The 18,387-nt window shown below is 47.6% G+C and overlaps 1 protein-coding gene across 2 annotated transcripts in view; it reads left to right on the top strand.

The window, feature by feature from the left end:
* Positions 1 to 18,387, top strand: part of ZHX2 (zinc fingers and homeoboxes 2) — a 67,929-nt gene extending 49,542 nt beyond the window's left edge. For both annotated transcript variants that reach the window (XM_084306739.1, XM_084306738.1), the window contains 2 exons: positions 9,904 to 12,594; positions 16,923 to 18,387. In XM_084306739.1, the coding sequence (XP_084162865.1) occupies positions 10,092 to 12,590 (2,499 nt within the window). In that variant the 5' untranslated portion in view covers positions 9,904 to 10,091 and the 3' untranslated portion in view covers positions 12,591 to 12,594; positions 16,923 to 18,387. The remainder of the gene's footprint in view (positions 1 to 9,903; positions 12,595 to 16,922) is intronic.

The following is an 18,387-nucleotide window of genomic DNA, read 5'->3' on the forward strand; positions in this document are numbered from 1 at the left end:
GTCATCCCACCACATGGTGCTAGATAAAAGCTCAATATGAAGAATTACTTAAATCCAGCAACTTTAATCCACTCCAGTGATGAGGATTCAGTGAGCTGCACAGACAAGTAATTAAACTAATTAGAATGAATGTTTTTATAGTGTTTCTATTTCTCTCTTAAGAAATCTGTTGGTCTTTATTTCTCTCTGATGAACACGCAAGTACCCACCCTAGGAGTAAACATGCTGCTGATTAGAGGAGATAATTTTGACACGGTGCGTGACTAATCTCTGGAACTCGCTGCCCCTGAAAGCCATGGATGGAGGGTGTTGGGCTTAACCCCCGTGCAGGTATTGAACAACTGCTGATGCACCCACCGGTATTTTTGGGGGGGTGATTCATGCATCCTCTTGCTTGGAGGAGGTCACACTGCATTTTTCCCTCCCCAGTGGGAGAGCAAGGCCCCAGGAGAACACCCACCAGCATCTTCTGAGTTTTGAGCGTGGGCAGCTGCAGACTCCACAGGAATTTGGGGATCTTTCCTTCCATGCATGGGAAGCAAGGGATGTCCTCTCCCTGCTAGCAGAGAGCACCAGCAAGATGCGTGTTCAGTAGGACCCCAGGGCAGATGCCTCTTGCAGAAACACACACCTTGAGGGAAACAAGTTCATAATCAGTGAGAGGCATGGCCCTTGTGTGCTGATAATGATTGCCCACATGCCCCATTTGGCCTTCAAGCTGTAGGTTGCCAGCCCATTTTCCAGAGGAGAAGGCAGTGGCCAGGAAGTGAGGAAACCTGGGTGTTGTCCCCATCTCCACCACAGGTGCAGGACATGACGTTGGGCACATCACTGGTGCTCACCTGCCTGTCCCAGGCCTGTCCCGTCCCCTTGGGGGCTGGAGAGGGACAATTCCCGTGGGGCCTGAGGGAAAGGCCACTCTCTTGTTTGGGAAAGCAGCCATTGCTACAATGCAAGCATTGAATCAGTCTGTAAGGTGGAGCTTTTCGTTATGGGTAGGGTACTGTATCACTTTCCCAGTCTTCATTTTAGCCACTAAACTACTTAAACCTGCATTTAAAATAGGGAATTAAAAAAAATAAAAAAAAGTGGTTGCAGATGAGTACTTAAGATAGAAAATTCACAGCACACAATGTTCAGCTTGCCCATTTCTGGGAGGGGGTTGGCCACTTGTGTTCATACAACCAGCAGCACAGAAAACCTGCAGTTTTTACCATGCCTTTGGCTTTGCAATGGTGTGAATGAGAACGTTTTAGTTCAAAGAACATACCATATATGAGCAATATACTCTGAAAGATGTCTAGTGTACGGTGCTGGCTAGCACAGCTCACTCTGGTAAAGCCTTCTGAGGTTATTTTCACAACACTTGTGTTTTCCAGAATAAATTTCTCCATCTCTTTCCTCCACACCATGATCACGTAGACCCTGAGCTGTAATTGCAAAGAGATAGCGTTCATGTGGACTGGCTTCAGCATGCCTTTCTCTGGGGTTTTCTCCTACTGTTAGCACCTTTTGAGCACTGCATTTCATCCCACCCTCAACTCATCCCCATCACCACCACCCATCAGTGTTTTATGTGTGTATTTGTGCCTCTCGGTGGCCGTGCTGCAGGCATGGATTCCCCCAGGCAGGGCGTGCATCAGGGCTGCTCCTGCCTTGCTTCATGGAGGTGTTGGCACCCAGCTTCACAAGTCATGTTGATGCGGGTCAGGAGTATGGGGGCACTTTGCTTTGCTATTCACATGTGAAATGTGTGAGCAGTTGAGTCTTAAAGGAAAGAAAATGCGCCAGGCCATCATGACCCGCCACAAACATCTGCGTGGTTATTTTCTAATTAGAAATGTCTCCATCAACATATGTGAATTAAAAATCTACAGCATTTTCAATTTTATTTTCTCATGTCTCAAAAAACTATCGCTGTGGCAATCTGTATACCTCCCCATTAATTTTGCTTTATTCAGCTTACAAAGAAGAGCAAAAGAGTCAGAGCTCTTGGCTGCTCTCTCTTAAATGCTGTTTAAAAGCTCAACTCTGCAGTTCAGAAACCTTCCTTTCTTTCTGTGGTTTTCCCTTTGTAAATCATTGCAGTCCCAATCCATCATGTAGGAATTATTTGCCCTGGTTTGCTTCTGCTTATTCTCCTGCATATAATTAAGCAATGTTTTTAACTGTGTTATCACAGTGGAGAGCAACAGCATTTTTGCTGTGCTGGCTGATGTGCTTTTTGATATTGCTGCAGCAGCTGCATGCTAACAAGAGTTGTAAGGAAGGAAAAACATCACCCAAGGCATGTTCCTCTTTGCACCATGGAATGTATCTCTCACCTCTCTTCTTTGCATTTGTAGGAGCATAATATTGCCACAACATTAATGAATATGAGTTCAGCCTCTCTGATAGGAAGCAGGAGAGCAGCTCTGCTGTACTGTTCATCTTCACACTGTGGCTGCCTCCATGGGTGAGGAATAAATGGTCATAGGGGAGTTACAGGGTTCTCCAGCAATAGCAGTTCTTGCACAGGGCCAAGCTGTGGGCATGATCTTGGTTGGAGTCAAGTGTTTTTTGATTTGCTGCATGATAAAGCAGGGCAACACCCCAAAATCCATGGGCAGAAAGGCTTGTGACCAACAAATCCTTTCCAGGCAGCACCTGCAGGTGTTGTGCTGTCACTCCTGCTGCAACCCTGAGCTGGGAAGGGGGAATGGGAGAGCTGCAAGGAGTTGTTGGTACCTTTGTGATAGCGAACATCATGTTCAGACATGGGGTTTTGTTTGCTTTTGGCTGCAGCCAGATGCTGGCATAGGGCAGAGCAAGTTATCCGGTGAGATTAAAAACAGAGGAGTCTATTGGCAAATCACACAAGCATCACTACAGGATTTTATTTTTTTTTTTAAAAAGTATATCTGTGAAAAACACAGATCCATTTGCACTGGGTGGGGATTTCAACCCCTTTGGGGTCTCTGTTGCATCCATTTCATTCAGTCCTGGCTCCTCTGAGCTGGAAGTGAGATACAGTGTGAAATAGTGGCGTTTCTGGTGTGCCTTTCCCTTTCTGCGGCAGTTTTTATCTGATTATTATTATTATTATTATCATTATTATTATTTGATATTGCTTATGTTTGGGATAGCTTTTGCAGACTCCCTCATATTTTTGGGGACCCTGCCACCAAAGCCCAGGGGGAAGAGTCCTGTGACAGGGAGTTCAGCCTCTACTTGAATATTTGCTTTTTTTCCTTTTAATTTGTTGGGAGGTAGTATTAAACTGGCTGTGGGAATAAAGGAAAAATGGGAGAAAGTGAGAAGATGGCAAAATTCAGCACAAGAAAGGTTTGTGATTTATTTTTCCAGCCCTTTGCTTGAACTCTGCTGTTTGTAAAGCCAGTCCACACGAGCAGTTCTAGTCAGCTTAGTACCACTGGCACAGAGTGCCCTGGGGTTTTATTTTTAACAGCTCTGAACTGCCAAGTGCACTAGGATAGTTATAGCTTTACCAGCATAAAAGTGTTTTCACTGCCCAAACTTACTTCACTTGAGAAACCTATAGAGGCAGGAGTTATCCTTTGCTGCTGGAAGATGGCATTGCTACCCAAGCAAATGTTTTCCAGCCACAGCCAGACCTAAAACCGCGGTTTATTTTCCCTGCATAGTTCTCTGCAGTTTCCCAGCCTGGGAGCCAGCAAGCAGCGAGGAAATCTGGCATTTCCCTGGTCATGCACCAAGTCACCAAATGAGTTGCCACTTTGTTCTCCTGGCTGATTCTCCAGAGTCATTCAAACAGAGCTTTGAAAGATCAGAGGGCTGTGGCTGGGTTAGTTCGTTAGCTCTTGGAAATTAAACAAAACCAGGCTGGGGCCTCTCTCATAACTGCCACGATGCACTTTTTGAGCAGAGATGCCGAAAAGAACACATTGCTTCTGACCTGCGTGCTCCCGTCCTGATTGCTTTGCAGCAGCAAAGCAAATCGAAAGCTCCTGTTACTGCAGGCGGGCTCTGTGGTTTGGTTTGGACCTGGTTCACGGAGGCAGCTGTCTGCTTGGAGGCGAGCGCTTTTGTTTTTAACCTGGCTGCCTTTGGCTGCTTTGTGCATCTGCTCGTTTAAAAATAAAAAACAAACATAACCAATATTTATTTTTTCTGCTGTTTTCCCCCTTGCAGCATGGCAAGCCCAGCAGGAGATAAGGCAGGTCAGCTGCAGGGGTGAGGGCTGCCTTCCCCCATATGTCTGGGCTTTCACTGCTCGCAGGGCAGTTGCCAACAGCACTTCTGCACCCCGTGCATGGTGGTGACAGCAGCTAAAAGGGAGGCCAGTGGTCCTGGGTCCCATCCGTAATAAAACAAAAGCAGTGAACCAGGCTGGCTTTAGTGACAGAGATTGTATGTGTGCCAGGAGAAGTCTGTACCCAGTGCAGCCCCGTTTGTCTGGCACAAGACGTGGATTTTGTCCCTTGGAGCAAGCTGAACAGGGGCTTGGTGAAGTGTGGCTTGTGTTGCCGTCTCGACATGCTGCTTGCTAAGCCTTGGTTGTGGCTGAGGGGTGTCACAAAATCTGGGGAGTCACTGCCAGCTGGAGGACCAGCCACCTGCAGGTAAAAGCCGGTGGTTTGTGCAGTCAGGTTTGTGCGGTCCCCTGCCTGTCTCACAGAGATGTGGCATGGGTGGTCCGTATTCGTTGTGAGAACTGATTGGGAGCTCCAAGGCAAGAGAAATGCTTTAGCAACTTCATATTTATCCTGAGTGAGGCACTTACCGAGGTCCTGGAGGAGCAGCGGCTTGGAGGTCCCAATAAACTCCTCGTACACGCAGTTGGTGGGCCTCGCTTTCTTCCCCTTGTTTTGGGACAAAGGGACAAACCCTCACTGGTTGTGGTCTCCCAAAAACAAAACAAAAACAAAAACAAAAACAAAACAAAACAAAACAAAAAAAAAACAACACATCTTGGCTTGAAACTCATTTTTTTGTTACTGACCTCCAAAAAGCAGCATTTGACTTGGGGTTGATTTGTATAGTGGGTAAGGATTCTTGTGTGGTAGAACTGTTCAATGTGTAGAGTTAGCAAAGCAGCAGGTAGAAATACAGAAAAACACTGTGAAATAGAACGTAGGAAAAGAAGAAATATGTAAAAATATCTAGTAAAATTGTAGCAGACAGAATTTGTTATCCATCCACCCACTTATACATGTTTCAGAGATACCTTGGCCCATGTTCTGTATCAGAGCATCCGTGCCTGGGGCTGATCCTTGCATCCTCGTGAGAGGTGGGAGTTTGGCACAGCAACCCGACGTGGCAGGGAGCTTGCCGAGCTTCCAGAGAATGGGGAATTCAAGACATTTAGCCTGACTTTTAAGAAACATTTGATTGATCCAAAGTAGTAGCCTAGATGTTTCTCTTTCTCCAGTCTTTCTTTCCCATCCCATTCCTTTATCTTTTTGTTCTTAGCTCTTTCTTCTTTTTGGGGGGAGAGGGGGATTGATATTCAGTGAAACGTAAGTAAGCCTTGCTCTGTCTTTGATGTTTTTTCATTTTCTTCCTTTTGCTGATGTTGCCACATGAATTTTGCAGAAGGTCACACATCAGAAAAGGAGCAGACCATTAAGTTAAGCTGTGTGGCCAGGGAGGGAGAGCAGCAAAGGAGTATCGGGGAGCTGTGGCTCCATCCTCATCCCCAGCAGCCTTTCCCAGGGTGCTTCTTGCACCTCCCTTCCCTCATCAGTGTCATGAGTGGGATCTGCAGGGCAGTGTGAGGTGACCCCATTCCCTTCACCCCATTTCCAGCAGCAGCCTGGTTTGGACAGCCGATTGTACCCCCTTCTCTCACCTTTTGACCCATTTAAACCAGATTTGATATAGCAAAGAAGCTTCCGGAATGATTAATGTTCTGCAAGCTTCATTAAAAATAGTTGGCTAGGAAGATGGGTGTTCAGACAGTTGTGTTTGTGTCTAACTTCTGATCCCATCTGCAGTGGGACTCAGCAAGTGACAGACCACAGACAAAATACTCTGTGGGAGGACGATTGTGAAGAGGGAAATTTTGAAGGAATATGTGGAAATAACAGAGAATATTCAGAGTAATCCAGTTTAAAGGTCAGTCAGCACAAATCTGCAGAAAACCAGGCATCATTTGTTCCACTGTTATCTGCTTGCTTATTATTAAAAGGGAGAAGGGGAAAAAAATAACAGAGATGGTGGAAACCCAAGGCATGGGTGGCTCAGAGGTGCTGATGCCTTGGGGAATGATAATGATAGCGTTGGTGATCCCAGGTTGGAGGAAGGTGTCACCATGTCATCCTGACCAAGAATAATGCTTAAGGAACAGCTATAGAATCACAGAGTTGTTAAAGTTGGAAGAGACCTTCAGGATCATCTGGTCCAACCATCCCCCTACCACCAATGTCACCACTAAACCATGTGCCCAAGCACCATGTCCAGCATTTCCCTGAACACCCCCAGGGATGGTGACTCTACCTGCCTCCCTGGGCAACCCGTCCCAGTGCCTGACTGCTCTTTCTGAGCAGAAATGTCTCCTCATTTCCAACCTGAACCTCCACGGCACAACTTGAGGCCATTTCCTGTGGCCCTGTCACTGGTTACCTGTAAGAAGAGGCCAACCCCCAGCTCCCCACGCCTTCCTTTCAGGTATATCATGCTGCAGGCAGTCCGATCCCTGCTTCACTGAGCTGAGCAAAGATGTGCCATTTCCCAGAGCTTAAATAAACCCTCAAGCATCAACGCAATGCTGCAGCACTTCATCAAATTGGAGCAAGGGTGCAGGAGCATCCCTGGTCTTGGTCAGGCCTTTGGTGGTGGCTGTAAGTGTGGAGCACCACACGTGTAAGCCGAGGCAACCGCAGTGTAACAAATAGCATCTCCGAAAGGCCTCTCCTCCATCCTGCATCTTTGCCGTTCCACAGCTTGTGTTTCAGCAGAGCCTTACCTGCAAAAGTACTTCATGAAGTGCTGTATAGAGAAGCAGTTCACGCTGGGTTTTGGGGAAATGGAGCTGGAAGCTGCCGTCTCTGCGCTTATCCCCAGCCGAAGCTGCTTCTTCTGTCAGTACGTCACTCTAGGTTTCCGTAAATACAAGTAGGGGTAGGATATGCAATGGGCACACCAGCAGGAGTATGCTCTAGAGACTTTCAAAGTACTGATAAACTGCAAACAGAGCTAAGTGGTTAGCATCTGCTTGAGCAGAAATTGTTTCTGGCTCTGATGGCAATGCAGAGGTGAAAAGAGCAGGTTCAGGGGCAGCAACGAGGTGGTTGGAAACTGCCCGCTGCTGTTGGATGTGTCTGGGGGAACTGCAGTGGGGTTTATCTCATTGGATTTTCATGCTGGTGATTCTGCTAGGTGCTGGTCACAGTTCATCATTTACAAGCTTCACGAAAAGGTCTGCCTTTTCTTAGAGATAAAATCTCTAATTCAGATTCTCCATTTAATGTGCTTCTACAAAAATCCACACAGGCCCTACCCACGTTCCATCCTCCTCAAGTCTGTAAACCCTGGTGCCCCCCACATCCCATCCCATGGACTCCTTGATGTCAAACAATGAGTTTCCCATCAGGTCTGGAAGCATTACAAATCCAGAGCCCATCTGATCAGGAAGAGTAGCAGAATTAGAGTCAAGAATTGATTAGAAAAGGCATTTTGTGAAATAGGAAAGACATCTTTTTTTCTTTTCTATTGAAACTGTTATAACAATGGAATTCCACTCCCCACACACACACCCCTGATGAGCACAGGTAGATTATAACACAGCTAGTGTAGTTTTTCTTTTTTTGTGGTTGTACTGACTGATGTTGACTTCAGATCCTTTTGTGATATATGAAATAAAAATTCATGTCAAGAAGATGGTTGGTATTAATAAAGAAGGGAGAGATGTGGGAGTGTGGCCATGGAGGTCAGCAAGCCCCATGGTTGATGATAACATCAGACTCTTACCGATGAGGCCATCAGGAATGTAAAAGTTTAGAGGGAACAAAGAAGGGTGATTGAGGAGACGCCATGCAGTCTCGGGTTGCTTGTTCTCCAGCCATTAAGGCATGGAAGTCGCTGGGTGTTTGCTGCTGCCGAGCAAAGTTGTTTGACCAGTGAAAAGTTGTTGGAAAAGGACTGCTGTGGGGCGAAGGGTGTAAGAGGGGAGCCTGTCCTCAAGATGAAAAGGAAACACGATATAATGAAACAGGAATGAATAGGGACAGGCTAGCAGAACAGAGACCAGGCACATTGACCTCCTCATGAAGATGGGTTCAGCCAAACTCAGCAAACTTCTCAAAGTCTCTGGAAATGGCACACTGGAGCTGGGAAGAAGCTCAAGCTGAGAGAAGCAGACCCACATACACAACTGCCCCTCGTTGGTGAGCAGTTGCGCATTATGGGGAATCATACGGCCTTGGAAACAAAGACTGTCCTGGTAACCTTACAGCTTATTCTCATTAACAATCAGATAGTTTATGATCCTGAAATATGGAACCAACTTGAGGTCAAGGTGTGGGACTCTGCAACTAAAAACTATTGGCCTTGAAAAGGAGACGGATCTGCTTCCGTTTGATCCGGGAAGAACAGGATGCATAAGGCCCGAAGGCCGAGTTGCTTGACAACTTAAAGCAAGATATATTGTTCCCACGACTAGCCCTGGAATTCTCTGGTGTTTGTAATCAAGAAAAGGAATGGAAAATGGAGACTCTTATATGATCTGAGAGAAATTAATGAAGTCATGGAAGATATGGGAGCACTTCAACCAACTCCAACTATGCCTCCAAGGATTACCAACTCCAACTATGCTCTCTCAGTCATGGAACTTAAAAGATTGTTTGTTACTTCTTCTGGTTGTACATATGTATAGGCATACTCGGGTTTAATATGGAGAAGAAAAGGAATTGAAAATGGAGACTGTTCTGTATATTTAGGAAGTTTGATGTTTGTGTATGTGTGTTGGTAGAGCATAGACTCCCTGCGCACCCAACGCTGTTTGCTTGCCTTTGATAAATATTACTAAATTCAGATTGAGTTGAGACTTCATTTATAACACTTCTAAAATGCATATATTTTTATGGAATTCTTACATTTAAGAACTTCCAAAACCACTTCACCATGTGAATCGTGCTTTTAAAATGGATTTTTTTTTAAATTCTGTAGGCAGTTAAGTGCACAGATCAGGACCCAATGGGAATATCAGCAGGGTCACAAGAAGGGACCCTATTTAAAAGGGATCTAAGGATGTCTATGACCTCTGCTAGCTGCCTTTATCAATTTTCAGTGAAAAGTGGTACTTTAAGGAAACTTTTGTTCCAGAAGAGACTCGATAGGCCTCCACAGATCTGTGCAGTTTCTTTGAACCCACCTCTCATCAAAACACAGACCTTTGAAAATGTTGACTTACATTAACTATTCTTTCTGCCTTTACTTTTAAAAGCGAGGCAGTCCCTATAGCTTTATTTAGAAATCACCCATCATTAGTAACCACAATCATTTAGTAGACATATTTACAAGGTAAGTGACAGTGGGAAGTAATTAAGTTTAATATAAATCACACTCAATTTCAGATCTGCATGCTTCAAAATAATAATTAATAGAAACTGCAGCTTCTATAAAAAGGTACGGTATTTATAGCAGTGTCTTCTTTCTTTTCCAGCTAAATGCATTGACTCTAGTGGAGATTAAAATCCCCTGTCTGTTCATCTTCCTTGTTTCAAAGTCATTTTCTACCTGTGGTGCACTTCATTGTGAATTATCCACTGCTTTTATTCTTTGTGGGCAGATCTTGCCTCTTAAGTTGATGGGGAGAGTAGCAGGGGGAGAGTTTAGCATTGTCCAAAACGGTATTTTAAATGTATAAATCTTGAGCTGTGGCTTTTTGCTCAATCCATGTTTTACAGATCAGTGCCTAATGGTGTGTGCTTTGTTTCACAGGTGTCATGCAGCTGATGGGTCTGCTGTTGGAGCTGATGGTCACAGCCAGGGCTGAAATCCTTTATTAAACAAAACAGTCAAGTAATCCGGGAAGGTTGGAGCCATTTGCAAGATCTTTTGAGTTTATTGCTCACCCTGCCAAAAAAAAAGTCACCATTTGGGACCACAGCCTGCTGCAAACAGCTGCCATGGCTAGCAAAAGAAAGTCAACAACTCCCTGTATGGTGCGAACTTCTGAAGTGGTGGAACAGGAAGTCACAGAGCGCATAGAAACTCCTAAAGAGAAGGGGGCTGGCACACCGCAGCAGGACGCTAAAAAAACTTGGCCTTCAGAAAGCTCAGTAAAAGATTGTGAAGTGGTCGAGGCAAAGCCCCCAGCTGAAAATCAGTCTAAGAAACCCCAGGGCGGTTATGAGTGTAAATACTGCCCTTACTCTACACAAAACTTAAATGAATTTACAGAGCATGTTGACACTCAGCATCCAAATGTCATTCTCAACCCCCTGTATGTGTGTGCCGAATGCAATTTCACAACCAAAAAATACGATTCTTTATCTGACCACAACACAAAATACCACCCAGGAGAGAGTAACTTTAAACTGAAATTAATTAAACGCAATAACCAGACTGTTTTAGAGCAGTCCATTGAGACCACCACTAACGATGTCACTGTCACGAGCAGTGGGCTAGAAAATGCAGAGTGTGAGGATTCGCTTCATGGGGGAATTAGTGTGAGTAAAACGCCGATGATGAAATTGGGAAAGCCTAAAGGGGAAACCAAAAAGGGTCCCAAAAAGCCAGAAGAAGGAGTTACGGAAAACCACGTGGATGGTGCTCTCCCCCGCATCATAACCGAAGCCACTGAAGCGATTGCTTGTATAAACGGAGACCTCCTCCATGACGTGTTAGCTCATGTTATGCCCTCTGTACAGCTACCACCAAATATTAACCTTGTCCCCAAGGTCCCGGTACCTCTGAATAGTACCAAATACAACTCTGCACTGGACACTAACGCAACCATGATCAACTCCTTTAATAAATTCCCTTACCCGACGCAAGCAGAATTGTCATGGTTGACAGCAGCCTCAAAACATCCAGAAGAACAGATCCGAATCTGGTTTGCTACGCAACGTTTGAAGCACGGCATCAGCTGGTCTCCCGAAGAAGTGGAGGAGGCGAGAAAGAAGATGTTCAACGGTACTATCCAGGCAGTTCCCCAAACCATCACCGTCCTGCCAGCTCCTTTGGCAACGGCAAAAATCCCCCCTCCCATCATCCAGACAGCTTTGCCCTGTCAGATACTGGGCCAGACCGGTCTGGTTTTAACCCCTGTGTCAAACGGTTCAGCAGTTTCCTGTTCACCAATTACACTTGCTGTTGCCCCAAACCAGGGGCAAAAGAGGACGATACAGACCCTAGCAAGTGTCCCGGAGGCCAAGCGTCCTCACGTAGTTCAGGTGCCCGAGAGCCCCGCCAAGCTGACCGCCGTACCGCTGACGCCAGCCAGCGAGCGAAAAAAGACGAAGGAGCAGATAGCGGAGCTGAAGGCCAGCTTCATAGCAAGCCAGTTCCCCGACGACACAGAAGTCTACCGGCTGATAGAGGCAACGGGTCTCTCCCGGAGTGAGATCAAGAAGTGGTTCAGCGACCACAGGTATCGAAGGCAGAGGGGCATCGTGCACGTCACCGGCGATGCTTTAGGGAAAGATCAAATAGCGCCTTCACTGGGTCGGCACGGCCGCTCGTTCCACCCGTATGCAGATTTTGCACCCCAGAAGTTCAAAGAGAAAACCCAAGAGCAGCTTAGGGCCCTCGAGGAGAGCTTCCTGAGATGCTCTTTTCCAACCCAAGGAGAATTGGACAGGCTTCGAGTGGAGACTAAGCTGAGCAGGAGGGAGATTGATTCGTGGTTCTCTGAGCGGAGAAAGATACGGGACAGCATGGAGCAAGCTGTCTTGGACTCGATGGGATCATACAGAAAAATTAAAGAACAAGGAACTCCCAACGGTGCAATAAGCCAAGCAGAACTGCTGAATAGCTCCCAGCTCCCCGGTGCTTTGTCTGGGTCCTCTGCCACATTCAAGAAAACCCAGGAGCAGATTCATCTACTGAAAAGCACATTTGCAAGAACTCAGTGGCCATCACCCCAGGAGTATGACCAGTTAGCATCTCAGACTGGGCTCACAAGAACTGAAATAGTTCGCTGGTTCAAGGAAAACCGGTCTTCGCTAAGAACGGGGTCGCTTAAATGGATTGACCAGTACCAGCAGCAGTACGCTGCTGATGGCCATAACGAGCAAAACCAGAAAAAGGGATCAAAACTCACTGAGAGTCCAAAGAATGGTAGTGAAGTGTCCCGGCAGCATTACCAGGAGCACAAAAAGCTGAACGAAGAGAACGCGGGGAAAACAGTGGTGAGGGCAAAAAGGGACTGCGAGCCACTGAAAGACTCTTTGTTGGGGAACCAAGCGGAGGGTGCGGAGAGGCTGGAGTGCAACAGCCACGACGGCCACGGCAGCGAGGAGAACGAGGAGCCGGCCGAGGTCAACTGGGTGGAGGTGACGGTGGGCGAGGATGATGCCGCGTCGGACTGTACAGACAGCTGGAGCCAGGCGGCGCCCGAAGGCCAGGCGGAGCTGGCGGACTTTGACTCTGAAAGTATATCGGGAGACAATGCCCACGTATAGACAGGTAATGCTGGTGGTGCCTTGCTTCTCCGGGCCGGCCTCAGGCCGGGTGTGTTTCCAGCATCTCCTAGCTCCTTTTCGGTGCAAATCCCCCAAAAAAACATCCCTGCTGGGTCCTGGTGCCTGCTGGATGCCTGAGCAGAAGGGAGAGCTGTCCTGGTTATAAATTGAAGCAGCTGCTTGCTAGGGAGGGGTTAGTGCTGTGCGCCAGGTTTCTCCTTTCATTTTGGGTCAACTCCCGTTTAAGGGCTTTTTTTTTTTTTTAGATTTTATTTTTTTTCCAGTAAGTGCTTAAGCCCTGAACTTCTGCCTTCAAATGACCCGTGTAACCTCTGCAGAGCCTGATGTAAAACACACCAGTGAAGCCATGCAAAGAAATAATAGGTGATACTAGTTCCCAACAGCCCTTTTGCTAACAGATCACTGATCTCCCACGGACAGAGGCTGCAGCGCCTGGTTTTGCACCCCGGGTCCTTCCTTTGCAGCAGAATAAAAGCTCTCTGCGGGAAGGGCCCGGGTCAGCGATGCTTCTTTATGCAACAGCAAGCACAAAATGCTGTGGGGCCTCAAGCGGCTCATGTAAATGTGCTCTCTTCCTCTTGCAGGTGAGAACTGTCTCCAGCCTTGCTTTGTTCTGCTTGCTCACTGTAGAGGATTAGGAAATGCTCCAGACTAAGCTGTGTGGGTGTTTTAGCAGCTCTTCTTCACAGGATCCTGAATTTAAAAGCAAGCTGCAGGGTCTTTTCTTAAGGGGGCTGGGGGGTTATGTGAGCTTTCACAACGTGAGAGGATGTGTTGTTTGGAGACCTGAGGCCTGTTTCTGATCACAGTTACACAGGTATAAATGTGGAGCAAGCTCTGTCAGGGTTTCCTGACTTGCGTGTTGAGTTCCCCAGAGCCTTTAAAGTTCTGTGCATGGCACAGCCGAGACCAGAGCCCGTCTTTCCTGAGCTGGAGTCTCCTTACACTACAGCTTACCCAACAGAAAGCACAGCACCACTCACTAACAATTAGAGCACTCGGATTTTAGAAAGAATTAATTCTGCTAGGCACTTTCTCTGAATTTAAAAAGGGTTTCCAACCCTGCAGTGGTTGCATTTTGAACTATAGTTTGGGCATTCAAGAAATGTCACTGTGTCTGTATCACAAAGTATTTTAAAGCTCCAGGCTGTGATACAAAACTGTCCTGGGCTGTACTTGCAGAAGCTGCTGGCTGGGGATGTGAGGAGCAGGTTGTGGCAAACACAGGAGGACGGGCTGGGGATGTCACCTGAAGCTGCTCTGCCTGCTGCAGAGGCACACGGGGGTGCCACGGCCAGGCAGTCACATAGGAAACCAGACCCAGCATCTCATCTGGTATTTAAAATCCAATGAGCAATGAAAAATTGCACAGTGGGGCTTATATTTTTCTGTCAGAGTTTGTCGTTCCAGATCATTTTGGTGTTCCAGCTATAAACACGTACCCTAATGTAACCAAAGGGAGGGAAAAACCCAGAGCCTTTCTCTCTTTCGTTCCACATCATCTTCCCAGCACATCTCAGCCCAGAAGTGCCAGTGCCTGGGTGGGAGGCGTTGTCACAGTCATGGTGACATGAAAGCTGGGAGCTTTATCCCTTGCACTGATGGGACCCGTGGAAAAATCCTGGCTTCTTTTTCCTTGAGGATAAACTGTCACTCTTATTTTTGTGAAGCCTGCTTATCTTGTTTGATTTTAAACTGAGACTTGGGAGTTGAACTAGCAAGGTGTTATCTGAGGTGACACCCAGGGTATGACTCAAAAGCAAAGACCGTGTGAGACCTGACGGTGAGCTTGTTTCTGCTTGTTCTCATGTAAAAGTCTGATTCTTCCTAACGCTGCAGCCCTCGGTACCTTCGAGGGGCCGTGTCACCTTCCTGGCTGCACACAGGAGATGCTGCCAAGCGCTGAATTGCTGACAAGGGACTTTTCCTCCTCTTTGCGCTTGCACAGCTGCAGTGATGATATGAAACTTTCACTGCTGCACTTTATGCAGAAACGTGCTCCTTTGATACTCACATTGTTGCTATTTTCTCAGCCTGACTGGAGCGCTTTAAAGTGAACATTTTTCGGCGCTCAGTCTCCGTACTTCTGTTGTTGCCTGAACTTCTGTGCACCTTCTGCAAAACTTGCAGCACTGCAGAACTTCTCAGATCCCTCTTTGCCTCCCCAGGGTAGTTTTGTAAGTTACTGAAACCATTAGGGAGCATTTGTATTACAGCTTTGATGGACCTGATGCCTTAGAAAATGGGTTCTTCAAAATTGATGCATTTTTAGTTGCTTCTGCTGGACTTTCTGACTGCCTGACTGTACCATCCACAGGCTAATGGGGTCTGATATAAAGCCTGTTTCTGCCTATCTGAAACTTTTGCCAAAAATCAGATGAATTCCATGGAGCAGAGTGAGGTTTCCTTGAACACTGCTTCAAGGCCTGTCCCCATAAGGCACCTTCGGGATGCTGAGTGGCTTCTGCACGGCCTCACTAAAAATGTCCTGGATGCTGCGTGATGAAGCCTCTCATCCCTCATTTATCAGCACAGCCTGAGCTCCCTGTCCATCCGTGGCGAGATTCCTGCCTTCCAAGAGCAAGGGTCAAAACCAGGTCTCTTGTCACCACTTGCACAAGCCTGACGCACAGAAATCCACCTCAAATTAAATGCAGCACATCACGGCTCAGCCCCAGGAACAGAGCACGCCGGAGCAGCTGGCAGCCTCACAGCTTTATCTCCCCGGAGGGGTTTCCCAAGATTTCCTCAGACCGGAGCTTTTGTCTTTTCTCAGAAATGTGCTATTTTTCCCCCCACCACCACCACCTTCTCCACCGAAAACTTTCTGTTTCAGGGTTGCTCTCACAACCTCCATTTCAGGCCTGAAGGCCTTCTACTGAGGTAGAAGATGCTCTCCAGGGTCACGAGCACTCCCTGGGGATCACTGTGCTGCCCTTCCACAGCCCAGGGAGCTCTGTCGAGATGGGTTGAAGGCCAAGATCTGGGAGGTGGTCACCAGAAGGCCCCAGAGAAGCCAGGCCTTGCTTGCTGCATGGTGCTGAGCATCAGCAGCCGTCTGGGCCCTCCCAATGTCCTCAGCTCCTTTCACACCACGGTGGGAGCTGAGATCAGTCGGATGCTGGTGGCCCAGCACATTCCTCAGTGTCTGAGACTGCTGAAAGCTACTAGCACCGGGGTTTCCCTTCCTTTCTGTTCGAGTTCTCGTTTTTCTTGTGGTTTGGTGCTCTATCCATGAAGCTGGCTGCAGCGCCTGCTGCTGACGGTGGGATCCACAGCCCCCGTCCTGAAGGCAGTGTGGGACTTCCCAGCAGTTTTTACAGAACCGAAGCATTTCAGGGACTCATCATTTCCCCTAAAACCAGCTGTGTTGGAGACCCAGCAATGAAGGACTTCAGAGGGAGAAGCAAAACCCAAAGCAGCAATTATGGATTTGCAGTGCTCTAGAAAACACAGAGGGGTTGTCTGAGGAAAGGCTGCAAGGGCAAGGAGGATTTTTTTTTCCTTTTGTGTTGGCTCAAGCTTAGCTTGCTGAGGTGCAGATGCCAGACAGAGCTCAGTGCCTCCGTGGGAAATGACAGAGCCAGTAGCAACGTTCGTAAAAGGTGTGAAATAAAGGTTGTGGTGAGCTTTGGGGCAGGAGAAACCACCCCGTGCTGCCGCCTGCAGCTGCAGCCTGAGTCGGTGCTCACACTTCTTGCACTCTCACGCTTCACTCATGGGGAAAACCACACTGGAAGTCATCTCTGTAGGGCTGGCATCCCTGTAGGGCTGACATCCCTTACCATCTCCCTGTAGGAGAGCCCTTGCCCTGTGTCCCTATCTGTTCATAGGGCCGTGTGGAGGCAGGCAGCTGTTTGAGGGCTGGTTTCGAGTTCGTGTAATTCTTTGCTAAATTCGTGCCATATAATGAGAGGATTTGCTGGGGAAGAAAGGCCTGAAGTCTCCTTGCCCTTAGCTCTGTCTCTCCTGTGGTCACAAAGCAGCTGCCCCCAGCCCTCAGGTGTCACCCACGAGCTGGTGCAGGCTCTGCCCGAGGTGTTTGCAGCAGCAAGGAATCGGCGAGAGTTGAGGCTGGGCTTTCTGTCCCCATCAGCAGTCTGTAGGGGGGAATTAGCTGGGTGACAGGCACAACAGAACAAATCTGGCCCCCTGCTGCAGCATCAGTGATAGGGACAGGCTTCAGGGGATGGTTAATACCAAATGCAGCGCCACGGCAGCTGCAGGGATGTAAATTGGGTGCTGCGTTAGTCAACAGCCCAAGTGTCTCTTCGTGGTGTCTTTAATATGTTTCTTCTTTAATTTTTGCAGGGGTACTCATCAGCTGCGCTGTCCTGACAATGAAGGGGAATTCTGCCTGAAAATAGAGCAAAAATCTATTTTCCTGCCTGGGGTGAGAGAGAGTGTGTTGCGACTCCAAGTCTCAAACCGTGCTCGCGGAGGCACGGTGAGAAATACTCTAGTGGAGCACCGTCATGGGGTTGTTTATAGTGCCAAAGTCCTACTACTGCATTGGAAAGGAAAAGGAAGAAAGAAAAAAGGGTCCTTGTATATAGGGTTCTCCTTCGCTTCTCTCCCACCCACTTTCCTGCCCATCCTCTTCCTGTACTGGAACAGATTTGTACGACGTGGAAATTTTGTTAACTTTTTAATAGTTGCAAGTTGTTCTTGCATATAATGCCATGGCAAAATTTTAGGGTTGGTTTTGGGGGAGGGAGGCGTCTTTTGTGGGGAGGGGGGAGAGGAGATTTTTTTCTGAATCACTGAATGACGAAACAGCTTAGGTTGGCAGGGCCCCCTTGGGTCCACCTGGTCCCCCCCTTAAGCAGGGAGACCCAGAGCAGGGTGCCCAGGGCCACGTCCAGGCGGCTTCTGAAGATCTCCAGGGGAGGCCCTACAACCTCTCGGAAGCGTTTGAAGAAAAAATTGCAATTTTTGGAATCTCTTTGGTGCCGATCGACATCCGATCCCAGATTCCCACCCCGGCAGCCGTTTACATTTCAGCCCACGCAATGCAGTTTGGGTTTGGGGAGGGGCGGTCTGGCTTGGTTGGGGCTTTGGGTTTTTTTCCCTGTTGTTTTGACTTTTTCGTTTTGTTTTGTTTTGTTTTATGGCCATCTTCTACTGGTTGAAGTATTTAAATCTCTGCTTTCCTGTGCTCCTATGAAGCGAGTCTTCTCCAGCTCCTCACTTTTCCCAAACGAGGCCACTCCATGGGTCTCTGACGATCTTTGCTACAATGCCTTTTTTTTTTTTCCTTCCTGTTTGTTTGGTTTTAGCACTTTTTGTTTGAACACGCAGTGCAACCCCCGGAGGGGTTGGAGTGAGAAAATGAAGATGCTTCGTAATCTGAACTTGTTTGCGTTTCTTGGGCTGGTACAGGGACGGACAGCACGACCACGAGGCTGTCCGCCAGCTTTAGATGTTGCAGCGCACAACAGAAATTCCTGATTAACCCTTGCCACTAAATTCTTAGATCAGTTCTAGATTCCTGAGTGCACTTTTTTCAAGTCCTGCTAATTTTCCTTTGTGCGGGGTGTCTGTACGGGTGGGTGTGAGGAGGAAGAAGAGGAGGGAGAGCGGGAGCGTGCGTGCGGGAGCGGGTGCAGGAGCCGGCCGCTGGGTTTCTCGGACCAGCCGCGTTTTGAAACCTTCCCCATATTTCAGTACACTGCACAAACACAATGCTAGGGAGTTTGAATAAATCCAATTTTTCTAACTTGTTGCTCATTTGTTGTAACTCAATAAAACAAAAGCTAGACATTTTGGTAACCTT

This window comes from Netta rufina (genome assembly GCF_964035555.1).
Source record: "Netta rufina genome assembly, chromosome: 2".
NCBI classification, from domain to species: domain Eukaryota; kingdom Metazoa; phylum Chordata; class Aves; order Anseriformes; family Anatidae; genus Netta; species Netta rufina.